The following is a 16020-nucleotide window of genomic DNA, read 5'->3' as shown; positions in this document are numbered from 1 at the left end:
CTCCGTGACACCGAAAACAGTCTGAGTGACAAGTCTTGAAGCCTGGTTAAGGTCAAGAATATCATTCTGAGAGAGATAGCGAGAGAGTTGGTCATAGACAGCATGCTCAAGTGTTTGAGAGAAAAGAAAGGAATACCAGTCTGTAGTTTATGACGTCAGAGGGGTCGAGTGTTGGTTTCTTGAGAAGGGGCGCAACTGTGGCCATTTTAAAGTCAGAGAGGACGCAGCCAGTGGTCATGGATGAGTTGATGAGGGAAGTCAGGACTGGACATATCAGTCCTGTCATATGACACTATATCTTGTCAGGGTTGAACTGGTTCAATGGCAGAACTCTTGTTTGCAGCTACTGCTATGTGGTGAGTCTACGCCTCAGGACACACACACTCTCTCTCTCGATTACCTTATGTGAGTGGCTGGTAAAGACTCAAACTGCCGAGAGAGGAAGAGTTCTCTGTGTTTCAGCTGGTGTTTCTGCTGTTCAGACACTGTGGGCTGCTTGGACTCCTCCTCAAAGTCTCCTATGAAAACACACACAAAAACAAAATGAGCAACAAAGCACACTTTCTAATTCACATCAACACAACTGACTGCTAATTGTGGCTATGAAGATCCCGCTTTACCTTTCTTTGTATATTTTCTTTAATATATATATTTTTTTCAAGTTTTATTGAGAAATAAACATTTGATGGATTACAGTAAAAGGGATAAAGCTCAGAAGGTGAGTGTCGGAACACAGGATCGAACAGCTGCCTCCGGGGACATATGTTGACTCATCCTATACTCCTATTTGTGGCGAAGCATAAATTGGAGGGAAAAAAATGGGGTGGGGTGGACACACTTCAAAAACCCCACCTCAAATTTGTATCTCAAGCAGACCATTTAAAAAATATATTTAAAAAATCAATTCCCTCATAGAGGATGATGTCATCCTCCTGAGGAGGATGAGCTGCCCAATTAGGGGTACGCCCACACCATTCCAACACAGAAAATCTGCTTTTAACAAACTTAATTACCATTTTTATGGAAGGAAAACTACTTCACTTACATTTAATTAATTATAGGTCACATTTCATAGAAATCTGGAAATGCAAGAATGTCTGTCTTTATATAGAGTGCAAATGGAAAGCATTCAGACCCCTTGACTTTTTCACCCCTTGACCCACCACATTTTGTTACATTAGAGCCTTATTCTAAAATTGATTCAATTAAAATAAACTTTAAATCTACACACAATAACCCATTAGGACAAAGCAAAAACAGGTTTTTAGAAATGTTTGCTAACTTACTCGTTTAAAAAAAACTGAAATATGACGTTTACATAAATATTCAGACACATTACAGACCCTAGTACCTTGTCGCATAGCTTTTGGTAGCAATTACAGCCTTGAGTATGACGCTACAAGCTTGGAACACCTGTATTTGCGGAGTTTTTCCTATTCTTCTCTGCAGATCCTCTCAAGCTCTGTCAGGTTGGTTGGGGAGCATCGCTGGACAGCTATTTTCAGGTCTCTTCAGAGATGTTCGATTGGGTTCAAGTCCAGGCTCTGGCTGGGACACTCAAGGACATTCAGAGATTTGCCACTCCTGCATTGTCTTGGCTATGTGCTTAGGGTCGTGGTCCTGTTGGAAGGTGAACCATCGCCCCAGTCTGAGGTCCTGAGTGCTCTGGAGCAGGTTTTCATCAAGGATCTCTGTGTACTTTGCTCCGTTTATCTTTGCCTCGATCCTGACCAGTCTCCCAGTCCCTGCTGCTGAAAAACATCCACACAGCATGATGCTGCCACCACCATGCTACACCATAGGGACGGTGCCAGGTTTCCTCCAGACGTGACACTTGACAACCAGGCCAAAGAGACCATAGAATCTTGTTTCTCACTGGCAGAGTCCTTTAGGTTCCTTTTGGCAAACTCCAAGCGGGCTGTCATGTGCCTTTTCCTGAGGAGTGGCTTTCGTCTGGCCACTCTACCATAAAGGCCTGATTGGTGGAGTGCTGCAGAGATGGTTGTCCTTCTGGCAGGTTCTCCCATCTCCACAGAGGTATTTCTGGAGCTCTGTCATCGGATTCTTGGTCACCTACCTGAACAAAGCCCTTCTCCCCCGATTGATCAGTTTGGCCTGGCGGCCAGGTCTAGGAAGAGTCTTGGTGGTTCCAAACTTCTTTCAATTAAAAATGGAGGCCATTGTGTTCTTGGGGACCTTCAATGCTGAAGAAACGTTTTGGTACCTTTCCTTCGACCTCATGGCTTGGTTTTAAATCTGACATGCACTGTCAACTGTGGGACCTTATATAGACAGGTGTATGCCTTTCCAAATCAATGTCCAGTCAAGTTGTAGAAACATCAAGGATGATCAATGGAAACAGGATGCACCTGAGCTCAATTTCGAGTCTCATAACAACGGGTCTGAATACTTATGTAAATAAGGTGTATTTCTTTTTTAAACATCTGCAAAAAAAATCTTTAAAAAATAACTTGTTTTTCGCTTTGTCATTATCGGGTATTTTGTGTCGACTGAGGACAAACATTTATTTAATCCATTTTAGCATTAGGCTGTAACGTAACCAAATGTGGAAAAAGGGAAGGGGTCTGAATACTGAACGCACTGTATGCCCTGGTACCGGTCCCTACTACGTAAGTGTAACCAATACGACCATGAACATCCTTTCCTACTCGGAAGGACAAACTATTCCTGTCTATTCTAGGGACTGACCTAGTATGCCCTTACAATGTAAAAAAATGACTGCATATAGCCTTTATGATCTGGCAGGCTAAAATGAGTCCATGCTGATAAAGAAACATTCATTTTCCTCATACGGAAGACAGTTTAGTATTATACCTTGTGTTACACTACTAGATTGTACATTCCTAAATTTCAGGAGGGTGAGTCAGTAATGTGTGTGAGGTGGCGGGGGTGGTGAATTGAGCGGGGAGAGAGCACTGGGCAGGACTATCTCTCGATCTCCACGGACTCCGCCCCTGCACTCAGCCAAAGGAAACCCTGTCAGTGGTAGAGAGAGGGGACGGGACCTCAGACCACACCCCTTTCTGTTAACCCCTCCTGCCATCCCTCAACCCCCCTCCTCCACCATCCCCCTCCCTTGTCCGGCGAGTCCCTGCCAGACTAAGTGGGAAACCCTGTGCACCAAACCTGAGGCGCCCATCCCCCCCATTATCTACCCACACACACACACACACACACACACACACACACACACACACACACACACACACACAAACACACAAAAAAAGAAACGCATACTGTACACACACACAGAGACAGGAGGGACACACAAACGGGCAGAGCAGCGCACGCACTCTCCCTCTCTCCCTGCACACAGTCTCTCACATACACTCTTCCCTGACAAAGACACAAGGCAAGTCAGAGTTAACCCGTTGCGTGCCGCAGCCCTGTGGGACACATCAAGGGCCTTTTGTTCTGAGCAGCGTGCCTGGGCTGGAGGATAGGCAGAGAGGGAGGGGTGCAGGGGGCTGCACTAAGATGAGAGGGGGTGTTGGGGGGGCAGGAGGGGGTCTGGTGGGAGAGGAGAAAGAAGCCCTGGTCCTGTATAACAGGACAGTGCCAAAGCAGTGGCTCGTGCTGCCGAGTGGGAGGCTGGAGTACAGGCATTTTGTTTTGGGGCGCCAGAGCCAAAACGCTGGAGAGGGAGACCGAAGACGTAGGGCAGCGTAACGGCCGACAGCGGGTGTATATACAAAAGCATGCCAGACCAGAGCGGACCAGGCAGCAAGGCCATACCAGTTCTCGAAGGTTGACTGGGGCTAGACTGGACACGGTCGGCACGCCGGACCAGTTGTGGCCGTTTATTTGGAACACAACCTCAGCCTCCTCCTCTCTCCCAGACTCATAGACTGGTTTCAGCCAGTTTGAGGGCCCTCTGTCTGTTTTTCCGCTGACCTCCAGGGGAGGGTGGATGGAATACCTCCACAGCACACAGGCCACAGGGCCAGATAATGCCAACACACCGCGGTGACATAACCACACGGCTAGCAGAGCTCCAGGGCTGAGAGGCAGGAGAGGAGATCACCCATCCACCTTGCTCCTCCTGGCCATGCCTGCTACTAGACCGACTAATGTCACTAAACAGCCACAGACAGGACCAAAGTTTTACTTCACAGCAGAAGCTCTTATCCAGAGTGACTTACTACTATAAATTTGCATTCCAGATCGATGGATAATGCATCCATTTTGAGGTGTGGATCGGAGTGTCTTGTCTGGAGCACTGAATGCAGCCCACCATGTTAGAGATGTGTGTGTGTGTGTGTGTGTGAGAGAGAGAATCCAAGGAGAACTCTCAGGTCATCGGTGTGTCATTAGCATCACCTAACTACCTCGGCACCCACTTGCTCTCCCTACACCTCTCCATCCCTCCTCTCTCTCCTCTCTACCCCTTCATCGCCACCTCTCTGCACCAGGTCACTTCAGTGAGGTACCCTTGACTGTGTGTGATTTAAACACTGACTCTCAAACCAATAGCCAGACACTCTTAGTCCTACTACAACAAACAAGTACAGTGTGATTCACGATAGAAACAAAAACTAACTTTCCCTTCTCCATAGAAAATGAATCCTACATCAGTATCCACTTCCTACTAAAAGCTGCAGTGGAACAGCACTGTGCACAGTCTCTCACACACAGTTGTGCTTCAGAAGGAGACTGAGGGTGTGTTCCAAACGGTACCCTATTCCATAGATGGGTCAAAAGTAGCGCACTAAAGACCCATAAGGATCTGGTCAAAAATAGTGCACTACATAGGAAATAGGGTACCGTTTGGGATGCAACCGGAGCATCCCTCTACTTAGAGAGAGAGCCAATTGCCTGCTGGTAGTGCAGAGGGAGATGCCAATCTGATTGGAACACAAAACAGTACTCATATCCTGGATGGAGATAATAAACTGGTTGAAAGAGGATGTTTCGTCTAGACTAATAATGCTCTTCAATAACTTTACAGAGAGCATGGACAACACAGCATTAGTTTAGCACAGAGATACGAGTTAGCCCGCTCTCAAGCAGTATGTATTAGAAAGCAGTGAAAAGCAGTTCTGACAGACTAAGAGAGAGACTGAAGTAGACAGGTAGAAAGACGGTTGTACTCACTTGCGTTGCTGTCGGCCAGAGTGTTGAGGTTGCCCGAGATGTCCCTCCTCCGAAACAGACACACCACCTTGGCTTCCACGTTCCCATTGGCCGTCTGAGAGAGACGTGACAAGAGCGGTCAATTACTATTGGGCGGCACTTCCAAAGCTTGCCAAATTGCCTTTCTTGAATATTTGTCTTTCTATTTCCATGACTGATCAAAACAAATCTCAAGCTCTCGTCTCTCTGCAGCAGACATATAACGTAGTGAGCAATACGTGTGGAAAAATTGCAATAAAATCACGTTATTGAATCATAACGCATTAAGAATCGCAATACATCGTATCAGCACCGAAGTATCATGATAACATCTTGTCGTAAGGTCCTTGGCAATTCTCAGCCTGACATGAAATGGCAGCCTCAATGAAGCTCTGGACAAAAGTAGTGCATCAGATAGGAAGCAGGATGCCATTTCTGACGCATCCTCAGTCAAAATAATAGTAATGAAACTGCATACATACATGCATACATACATACATACAGTACCAGCCAAAATTTGGACACCTACTCATTCACGGGTTTTTCTTTATTTTTACTATTTTCTACTTTGTAGAATAGTGAAGACGTCAAAACTATGAAATAACACATATGGAATCATGTAGTAACCAAAACGGTGTTAACCAAATCAAAATATATCTTACATTTGGGATTATTCAAAGCAACCACCCTTTGCCTTGATGACAGCTTTGTACACTTGGCATTCTCTCAACCAGCTTCATGAGGTAGTCACCTGGAATGCATTTCAATTAACAGGTATGCCTTCTTCAAAGTTAATTTGTGGAATTGATGTTCTTCTTAATGCGTTTGAGCCAATCAGTTGTGTTGTGACAAGGAAGATGGTCTTTTACCAAATAGCACTAAGTCCATATTATGGCAAGTAAAGCTCAAATAAGCAAAGACAAACAGTCCATCATTACTTTAAGACATTAAGGTCAGTCAATCTGAAACATTTCAAGAACAGTTGCAACAACCATCAAGCACTATGATGAAACTGGCTCCCATGAGGACCGCCACCCAGAGTTACCTCTGCTGCAGAGGATAAGATAATTAGTTACCAGCCTCAGAAATTGCTTCACAGAGTTCAAGTAACAGAAACATCAACATCAACTGTTCAGAGGAGACTACGTGAATCAGGCATTCATGGTCAAACTGCTGCAAAGAAGTGACAGAGTGCTGCAGCAGATGACCTGGCCTCCACAATCAACCGACCTCAACCCAATTGAGATGTTTTGGGATGAGTTGGACCGCAGAGTGAAGGAAAAGCAGCCAACAAGTGCTCAGCATATGTGGGAACTCCTTCAAGACTGTTGGAAAAGCATTCTGCAAAGCTGTCATCAGGGCAAAGGTTGGCAACTTTGAAAAATATAAAATAAATATACTTTGATTTGTTTCAACACTTGTTGGGTTACTACATGATTCCATGTGTTATTTCATAGTTTGTCTCCACTATTATTCCACAATGTAGAAAAAAAAATGTAATTAAAAAAACATGAATGAGTAGGTGTCCACATTTTTGACTGGTACTGTGTGTGTACACACACTTGAAGTCAGAAGTTTACATACACTTAGGTTGGAGTCATTAAAACTTGTTTTTCAACCACTCCACAAATTTCTTGTTTACAAACTATAGTTTTGGCAAGTCGGTTTCTGCATGACACAAGTAATTTTTCCAACAATTGTTTACAGACAGATTATTTCACTGTATCACAATTCCAGTGAGTCAGAAGTTTACATACACTAAATTGACTGTGCCTTTAAACAGCTTGGAAAATTCCAGAAAATGATGTCATGGCTTTAGAAGCTTCTGATAGGCTAATTAAAGTCAATTGGAGGTGTACCTGTGGATGTATTTCAAGGCCTACCTTCAAACTCAGTGCCTCTTTGCTTGACATCATGGGAAAATCAAAAGAAATCAGCCAAGACTTCAAAAAAAATTTGTAGACCTCCACAAGTCTGTTTCATCCTTGGGAGTCATTTCCAAATGCCTGAAGGTACCACGTTCATCTGTACAAACAATTTGTACACAAGTATAAACACCATGGGAACACGCAGCCGTCATACCGCTCAGGAAGGAGACGCGTTCTGTCTCCTAGAGATGAACACACTTTGGTGCGAAAAGTGCAAATCAATCCCAGAACAACACCAAAGGACCCTGTGAAGATGCTGGTGGAAACAGGTACAAAAGTATCTATATCCACAGTAAAAATCAGTCCTATATCGACATATCCTGAAAAGCCGCTCAGCAGGGAAAAAGCCACTACTCCAAAACTACCATTAAAAAAGCCAGACTACGGTTTGCAACTGCACATGGGGACAAAGATCATACTTTTTGAAGAAATGTCCTCTGTTCTGATGAAACAAAAATAGTACCGTTTGGCCATAATGACAATCGTTATGTTTTGAGGAAAAAGGGGGAGGCTTGCAAGCCGAAGAATACCATCCCAACAGTGAAGCACGGGGGTGGCAGCCTCATGTTGTGGGGGTGCTTTGCTGCAGGAGGGACTGGTGCACTTCACAAAATAGATGGCATCATGAGGGAGGAAAATTATGTGGAAATATTGAAGCAACATCTCCAGACATCAGTCAGGAAGTTAAAGCTTGGTCGCAAATGGGTCTTCCAAATGGACAATGACCCCAAGCATACTTCCAAAGTTGTGGCAAAATGGCAGGTATTGGAGGGGCCATCAAAGCCCTGACCTCAATCCGGTAGAACTGAAAAAGCATGTGCGAGCAAGGAAGCCTACAAACCTACCTCAGTTACATCAGCTCTGTCAGGAGAAATGGGCCAAAATTCACCCAACCTATTGTGGGAAGTTTGTGGAAGGCTACCCAAAACCTTTGACCCAAGTTAAACAATTTAAAGGCAATGCTACCAAATACTAATTGAGTGTATGTAAACTTCTGACCCACTGGGAATGTGATGAAATAAATAAAAGCTAAAATAAATCACTCTACTATTATTCTGACATATCATATTCTTAAAATAAAGTGGTGATCCTAAATCAGAATAAATGGTTAGATGAGTTTAAACGAAAAGGTGTATGTAAACTTCAGACTTCAACAGTAGATTATTCCACCAACCTTGTGTTACATAAATGAGCTCTTTGACTATTCTGCTGGATCAGGTCAACTGGGTTGCTGGGTAGAATGGGTTAAGACAGACTTCTCAAAACCTTTACAAAGTAATGTCAGCAAGTAATCTGAAAGGGAAAGAGAAAGTAGAAATCATACAAATCTGTATCATGTCAATTCAGTGTGTGGGACTTTGAACTTGATCTCTTTGGTTACTGTAACATGTTCAAAGGAAAACCCTTGTTGTGTGAGGAGTTTGGGACTGTGAGTCCTTGTACAGTCAATTACTAAATATGACTAAACGGGAACCCACTACCCACCACAGTAATGACGTCACGCAGGCTGGGTTTGGCCAGGCAAAATCAATCTAGCAAAAATGGCGACTGGTGCTGGGTAGGGAGAGCAAATAGCTTTGCACAACACGTCCTGTCCTGTTTGTGTGTCTTCCATTTCAAAAGACAAGTGAGGTAATATCCACTCGGACATGGCAGGCTACCTCCTAACATGATTGGTGCTTGCTTGCGAGGTCTAGGAATTTAATTCCCTCACTTCTCAGAATACAGCTACATTATGAAAGACACTGGTGTGACTAAAAAAAGTGACAAAAAATGAGACTTCCATTCAATGAACTAAGCTCTAAGCCTTTACCTACAGAGACGGTGGGCCTGCATCTCTTTCACACAGCCCAATGATAGTTTATCCAGGGTCAACGGCACTAACCAGTGCCTGTACATAGCCTCGCTACTGTTATTATTCACTGTCTTTTTACTGTCATTTCCGTACTTATCTATTGTTCACCTAATACCTATTTTTTACTTAAAAGTTGCACTGTTGGTAAGGGCCTGTAAGTAAGCATTTCACTGTAAGGTCTACACCTGTTGTATCGGGTGCACATGACAAATAAACTTTGATTTGACGAACACTGAATATCCCATTCAAAAGACTGCCTGCAGTGTCATCAGGCTAAATTCCTCAGCGGACACAAGCTACGGCCTTCACACTGGCTAGGATGGGTTTATTTTCAAATGGCACAGCCTAAATGCCACTTTATATAATGTTTATACTGTACTCTATACCATCTACTGCATCTTGCCTATGCCGTTCGGCCATCACTCATCCATGTATTTATATGGACTTATTCATTCCTTTACACTTGTGTGTATAAGGTAGTTGTTGTGAAATTGTTAGATTACTTGTTAGATATTACTGCACAGTCGGAACTAGAAGCACAAGCATTTCGCTACACTCACATTAACATCTGCTAACCATGTGTATGTGACCAATAAAATTGGATTTGATTTAAATACTAGGCTAACCAATGTTTGACCAAGGAAGAGTAGTCGGTTATTCCAGAGTTGCTGAAGTGATAATGAATTAACCAGGATGTTACTCATTTCCAATCACTTCCAAGACAACACAAAAATAGGTTTGCTGCATGCCTGCACTATTATAGGCCTAGCCTACAAACAAGGTCTAGGTTACAATATCAAACCTTAACCCACCATAACGGCTTCCTCGCCAGTTATATGCCATGACGCATGATATTTTGCCCCATGTGGACAATATTTTGGTTCTAGCAGTGGAGTGGAAGGGAAACCTACCCGTGTGTTTTAGGGGTCATTTGCAGGTCACAGCAAAGACCACTGGGCCTGTACCATATCTCTCAGCTAAATGACTGTCCTGACTAATCAAAAGCCCTGTTCAACACATCTACAAAACACAAGCAAATATATGATAACTGGTGATGACATACTAGGGTTGGGCAATGTCTGGAATGACACATCCTCCCTTCGACCTGTCCAAACATCGTTGATATAGTTGTTGTTTTTTAATTCCAGGGCTTGGGAAGCGCATAGTTACCGAGCAACGCAGTAAACAATCTGGCTATATCGAGAAAATGAATGAGGGGGAAATATATATTTAATTTAAGGTTAGACATGAGGTTAGAAATGTGGTTAGGGTGGAGGTTAGGGAAGGTTTAAAAGCAGATTTTAATTAGAGAAGAATTGAAGAAATAGGCGGGATTTATGTCTGTGGCAACTAGTGACGACCCTGTGTAATGCACAAACCACCCGAAGTCTAATCATTGGCGTACAATGTGGAAATCATATTTTCTTGTCTGCAAATAAACAAATATAAACCAAATCATATGGTAATGTTGTACCAGACACCTTTGAATGGTGATTTGTAACCACACATCGTTGGCCTCCTGTGTGATACGAAACCCTTTCAAATTGTGATTTCTGACCATTTCCACTGAGACCGAGTGCGCATGTTCACCATAGAAGACATCCCTGGGCGGTCGACTTGGGAGAGCGGAGTAAACCTGTCACACAGTGGGCCAGCGCAGAGCTCACATTCTACCTACTCGAAGATGTCATCGGTGGATCTGATGACCCACTCATGGTGGAGAGCGAATGAGGGTCACTTTGCTCTCTGGGCCAACGTCGCCCGCAAATAGGCCTACCTCTGCATCTGTGCAACAAGTCTTCCATCTTATTGTGTTTTCAGTGCAACAGGCAATAGGTTACTGATCGTTACCACACTCCACAGTCTATTAAAGCCAGAAAAGGTGAACATGCTTGTGTTCCTTGCCAGAAACATTTTAGGTAAGATATAACGAAAAGGAACATAGGCCGAAATGTTCTTCATTGCAGTTATTTGTTGAATTTTCAAAACCTTTTCACAGATGCGTCTTATTTCAAAGGAAATGTAGCTCAGGCCAAGGCTAAAATATTCTGTTAAGTGTGCCTTGAAATACTTACTTGCACTCATTTATTTGGTTTAATTTCGTACAAAGGCTATTTGGTTGACTTTATTTGGGCCCATTTTGTAATTTGTAGCCTTTCCAAATGTGGGTTATTGTTTTTATAGCCTTATTTGTTGGAACAACACATATGTTCAAATGGCTGGTTTGTTTTATATATGGTTCATTCGTTATTCAGGTGTTATGTTATAATAAAATGTGTTTACACACACAGTACCTGTCAAAAGTTTGGACACACCTACTCATTCCAGGGCTTCTTTATTTGGACTATTTTCTACATTGTAGAATAATAGTGAAGACATAAACTATTAAATAACACATATGGAATCATGTAGTAACCAAAAAAAGTGTTAAACAAATCAAATATATTTTAGATTCTTCAAAGTAGCCACCCTTTGCCTTGATGACAGCTTTGCACACTTGGCTCTCTCTCAACCAGCTTCACCTGGAGTGCTTTTCCAACAGTCTGTTGAAAAACAAATGATAGTGGGACTGAACACAAACCAGATGGGATGGCGTATCACTGCAGAAAGCTGTGGTAGCCATGCTGGTTAGGTGTGCATTGAATTCTAAATAGATCACAGACAGTGTCACCAGCAAAGCACCGCCACACCTCCTCCTCCATGCTTCACTGTGGGAACCACACACGCGGAGAAATAGTATGAATAAATACATCAAAATAATGTTTTCAATAAAAATATTTCAATCATTATTTGAATATGTTGGTAACCAGTTGTATAAAGGTGATAATGCCCTCGAAACCGGTGTTTGGAGGATATATTGGCACTATTTGCCGGCACTTCGTTTCAGGCCTAACAACACCCGTGCCAATGTATATCCTCCAAACACAGGCTTCTTGGGCATTATCAGTTAAATGCATCATACCCATTCAATAAAAGGGGGGTTGGAGTGGGAGCACATTTCTCACACTATTACAGGGGAAGTCCTATGCTGACTGTCTCAACACTTAAGAGAAAGAGGTCCCCTATTTTCTTTCCCTTCAACCATTTATCCCTCTTTCTCCACACTCATCCATGTTCTAGGCTCTCCGTCTTGCCCCGTGTCCTCCCTCTTTCTGCTATGGGGGCTCCTTGCCTGCCTGAATCAGTGAGAGACATTAGGCTGAAGCGGTGCCTCCCGGACCAGGGAGTTTTTTTTTGAAGAGGAATGGGGAACACAGTCTGAGAAGACAACCTCAGCTCAGATACTTTGTCAGCACTAACCAAATGTCTGTGATGTTAATTTTACATTTTTTTTTACATTTAGTAATGTATAGAAAAATATCAGTATCACCAATAGTTATTTGAAGAATAAAAACATTTGTGTGGCGACCTAACAGCTGACTGAAGACGGGACAACCGGGCATTCGTGCAGTTGGCAATGACTGGTAAACTCATGGGTACAGTCACAATGGCTGCATGGTATGACGTATTGTTAACTGATGTGACTCACGCAGTGGAATGTATTTTTTGTAATGTCAGTTGAGTTTAATCAACAAATCACAGCACATATTGATGGGTACACTTCCTGCTTTTACTTCCTGCTTTGAGCCTCTGGGTACACTCTCAATGGCGTCCAGTCCACACATTATGCCATCATTGACTGGAATAGGGAAGCCTGTTTATTATCTTTCTATGGCAGCAAATGCAGTAGGGAGAGAAGGTAAGGAGAAAATGCATGTTTTAAAATAATTAGTGATGCACCGATTTTACATTTTTGGCCGATACCAATATCCGATATTTTCCTTGACAAAAAAAAAAAAAACTGATACCGATAACCGATATTTAAATATTGTGGCCTTTTAAGCATTCTGGTACAGTTAAATAGTTAACACACACACACACACAGCAGTCTAAAGCACGACATCTCAGTGCAAGAGGTGTCACTACAGTCCCTGGTTCGAATCCAGGGTGTATCACATCCGGCCGTGATTGAGAGTCCCATAGTGCGGCGCACAATTGGCCAGCGTCGTCCGGGCCGTCACTGTGAATAAGAATGTGTTCTAAACCGACTTACCTAGTTAAATAAAGGTGACACAAAGTTAATTTGTTGGCATTTAAATATGTCCTCATTACCAGTCAAATATAATCAAAACCTATTTATTTCACTTACTTGCTGTGCTGTTCCGTTGTTCCTTTGTTCAGTCATTTCATTCTCAACCAGGATTTCTAAGGAACACCGTTTGGTTCTTTGCGTGTCAAAATATAACACTATTTGACGTGTCAAACAAGCTTGTTGACCAATCAGGACCTGAATATGACTGCACGTCAAATAATAATTGAACGCATTCATACATTTTTTACGTAGTTATTACACAATCACTCACATTTCATATGTCACAACGATTCATTGATATGTATGCGATGATGCTGGTAAAGTTGTCTCGTACACCTACAGTGCTGGTCATAAAAAAAAGCAAGCAAGCTCATGGATACAAACAATGTAGTTCTTCCCCAAAAACATAGCAAAATGACAATCTGTTTGAGTAGCTATAGTTAGCTATACAGTTAGCTAGCTGTCATCTAAAATAAGAACTGTTTTAGAAATTAGGGTTATTTGATTATTGGTGGTCGGACCTATCTACGTGAAGCTAGCCACAATAAGGATTAGCGACAATAGCGGACTTTGGGCTCAAAATAAAAGTATGGCATAATTCTACTATTTGTATTAATTTGCATCACTGTCAATGACACTTATTTTGAAGGCAAACCGCAAATTCCACTATTGTGCCTAATTCTTATTGTGGCTAGCTTCACAACACATAGCCCGGTCCGGTCGAGCCTCATTAGCCAGATGAAGCTAGCTGGCTGCTTATAATGTTAGCTTTGGGCAACAGGGTTGCTATTTATTTTCATTTACTGAAGTTCAATTTTAATAGGCGAACAACAAGTGGCAACCTAGCTAATACTTACAAGGATTCCTAAATCATTACTAAGAATAATGAAAACGACTGCAGTTTTTACTGCTCATTGTTTTCAGGCTGGTTGTATTGGTGCTAGCTATGCTGCGGTCGAACAAATGATGCTTTATTACCAAAGCGGTATTGTAAACACATCGTTCGTGGCCGGTGTTTGCTGACATTTTTGTACAGCTTTGACAATACTACTCTTTTTTTTGACACGCAAAGACCCAAATGGCATTCCATAGTATGTATGCTGTGAAGGTAATAGCAGTGACGCGATTACTGTGTAAGGGCAACATCTGAAAAATAGCACACTTGGTAGTGTGCACCGGTGCTCGACCAGTCGGCGAAAGCCAACATCACCCACGACAGAGAACGGTTGATTGTCAAGGGCAATGAATTCCATTATCTTGGCTTTAATGGATTTTTGTCTTTGAGTTGTCTCGCTAAAGTTTTGTTACTCTTTCAAATGACTGCTTGACTTGTTGATTGCTCCATCTACACAGCAGGCATTGTGGGCTAGGTTAGGAATGCTGTGTTGCACGTGTAGCGCCAAATTTTATGTGGCGTCGTTACGTCATGTACCTACGTTATAGTGGGTATGCACGGTAGCTTTGACATCGGTTTTTAAAATCGGCGTTAAACGAGACATCGGGCCGATACCGATGTTGGCATTTTTAACTAATATCGTCAGATTCCGATAAGTTAACAGATATGTCGTGCATCCCTAAAAATGATAGTAATTTTTTTGTTATTCAAACAGTTATGTGAACCACGGTCATTAGTCTGGCCGATTACTGCCATCCAAATTTCCATGACCATCACAGCCCTACTAGTGGGTCTATTGCTACATACAAAACATCTGTGGCAAGCACTGCTCCATTGATTCATTCCATGCGCTTTATATCAACAGGACTTGTACCCAGCCTGTCGATAGGCTCCTCTGGCTATAAAACAGGGCATAGCCCTAGACCAAGCCATTCAATTCAGCTAATGGAGGCAAGTAAAAGCTATTCATGATAAGAGTGACATGGTTTTCTGTGAGGTAAAGGACTGTTTTGAATATAGTAGTAGGCCTAAATCCACTAGACTATACTTTTTCAAATGAGGTGCAGATAAACATTTAAAACGATGAAATGTGGGACCCTCGGGACTAACCGCCTCACTGAGCAAATACAACAGGCCGCCCTCATGTCCCAATTAATCATTTTTGGCTCAATTTAATTTCCACCCACAATTTATTTCCACACGCATAATGTCAAGAGTGACACGTCAAAAGTAAAAGCTTCACCACGGAGAAGCAGCAACAGTTAGTAGCTGTGACAGCGTCCACTGTACTGTCACTACTGTTTGGGAAGATAACAGAACTCGCTTAACACAACACTTTGGTTTTGCTTTGAAATTCACCATAAACAACAGGTTTTAGACACATACCAAACCAAGGCCCTTATTCAGAACACATCTCTAAGTAGGAGTGCTGTCTTAGGATCAGTTTAGCCTGAATAAGATTAAACGGACAGGGGAGATCTGATCCTAGATCAGCACTCTTAGTGAGACACTGGCCCAGAGCTGCCCAAATGGGTAGACAATCTGCTAGGCACGGGTCTTTGTGACCACCTTGACTGGAGCAAGAAAATTGGCATGAACGTCACAACATTAGACTTAATGGTTGACTCTTTGTTCGAGCTCTCGGGGAAGATTCCCTCCAGTAGGTCGACGGTGCACGGGTGCATAAGTATTTTGTCGCGCTCTGAGGTGCTGGGAGGCAGTGTTGTGAAGTTACTGATGTGGGGGACTATAAGCAGGCAGGCATTATCAACAGACAGGCCGGAAGACACAACCATCTGCAGAGCAGTGCCATCTCAGGCACAGTCTCAAGGCCAAGATAACTGAGGTGAGGGGGTTTAAAAGGTTTAAATACCATACTGTAATTGCCATGTTCGTAGAGACTAAATAAATGCATAATGCTGCAACCGAAACAATGCCTTGCTGTCATGTGGCTTTCAGACAGTCAGGGGTTATATCCATATATACAGTTGCCTATAAAATAAGGCATTCATTATCATAATTCATGTACTGCAACACGTCATCTACTAGTAGTAATCATATCAATGATGTTTGGCCC

At 42.8% G+C, this 16020-nt stretch overlaps 1 protein-coding gene across 1 annotated transcript in view; it reads right to left on the bottom strand.

Moving 5' to 3' along the window:
- The window catches only part of LOC112214799 (metastasis-associated protein MTA2-like), a 29150-nt gene that overhangs the window by 11643 nt on the left and 1487 nt on the right, over positions 1–16020 (bottom strand). Inside the window, exons 3-4 of the mRNA XM_042297812.1 lie at positions 5116–5209; positions 401–518 (exon numbers count right to left, since the gene is read on the bottom strand). Coding sequence (XP_042153746.1) covers positions 401–518; positions 5116–5209 — 212 coding nt within the window. The remainder of the gene's footprint in view (positions 1–400; positions 519–5115; positions 5210–16020) is intronic.

This window comes from Oncorhynchus tshawytscha, linkage group LG15 (assembly GCF_018296145.1).
Source record: "Oncorhynchus tshawytscha isolate Ot180627B linkage group LG15, Otsh_v2.0, whole genome shotgun sequence".
NCBI classification, from domain to species: domain Eukaryota; kingdom Metazoa; phylum Chordata; class Actinopteri; order Salmoniformes; family Salmonidae; genus Oncorhynchus; species Oncorhynchus tshawytscha.
Note: the sequence above shows the minus strand (reverse complement) of the source record. Positions and strands in the feature narration are given on the sequence as shown.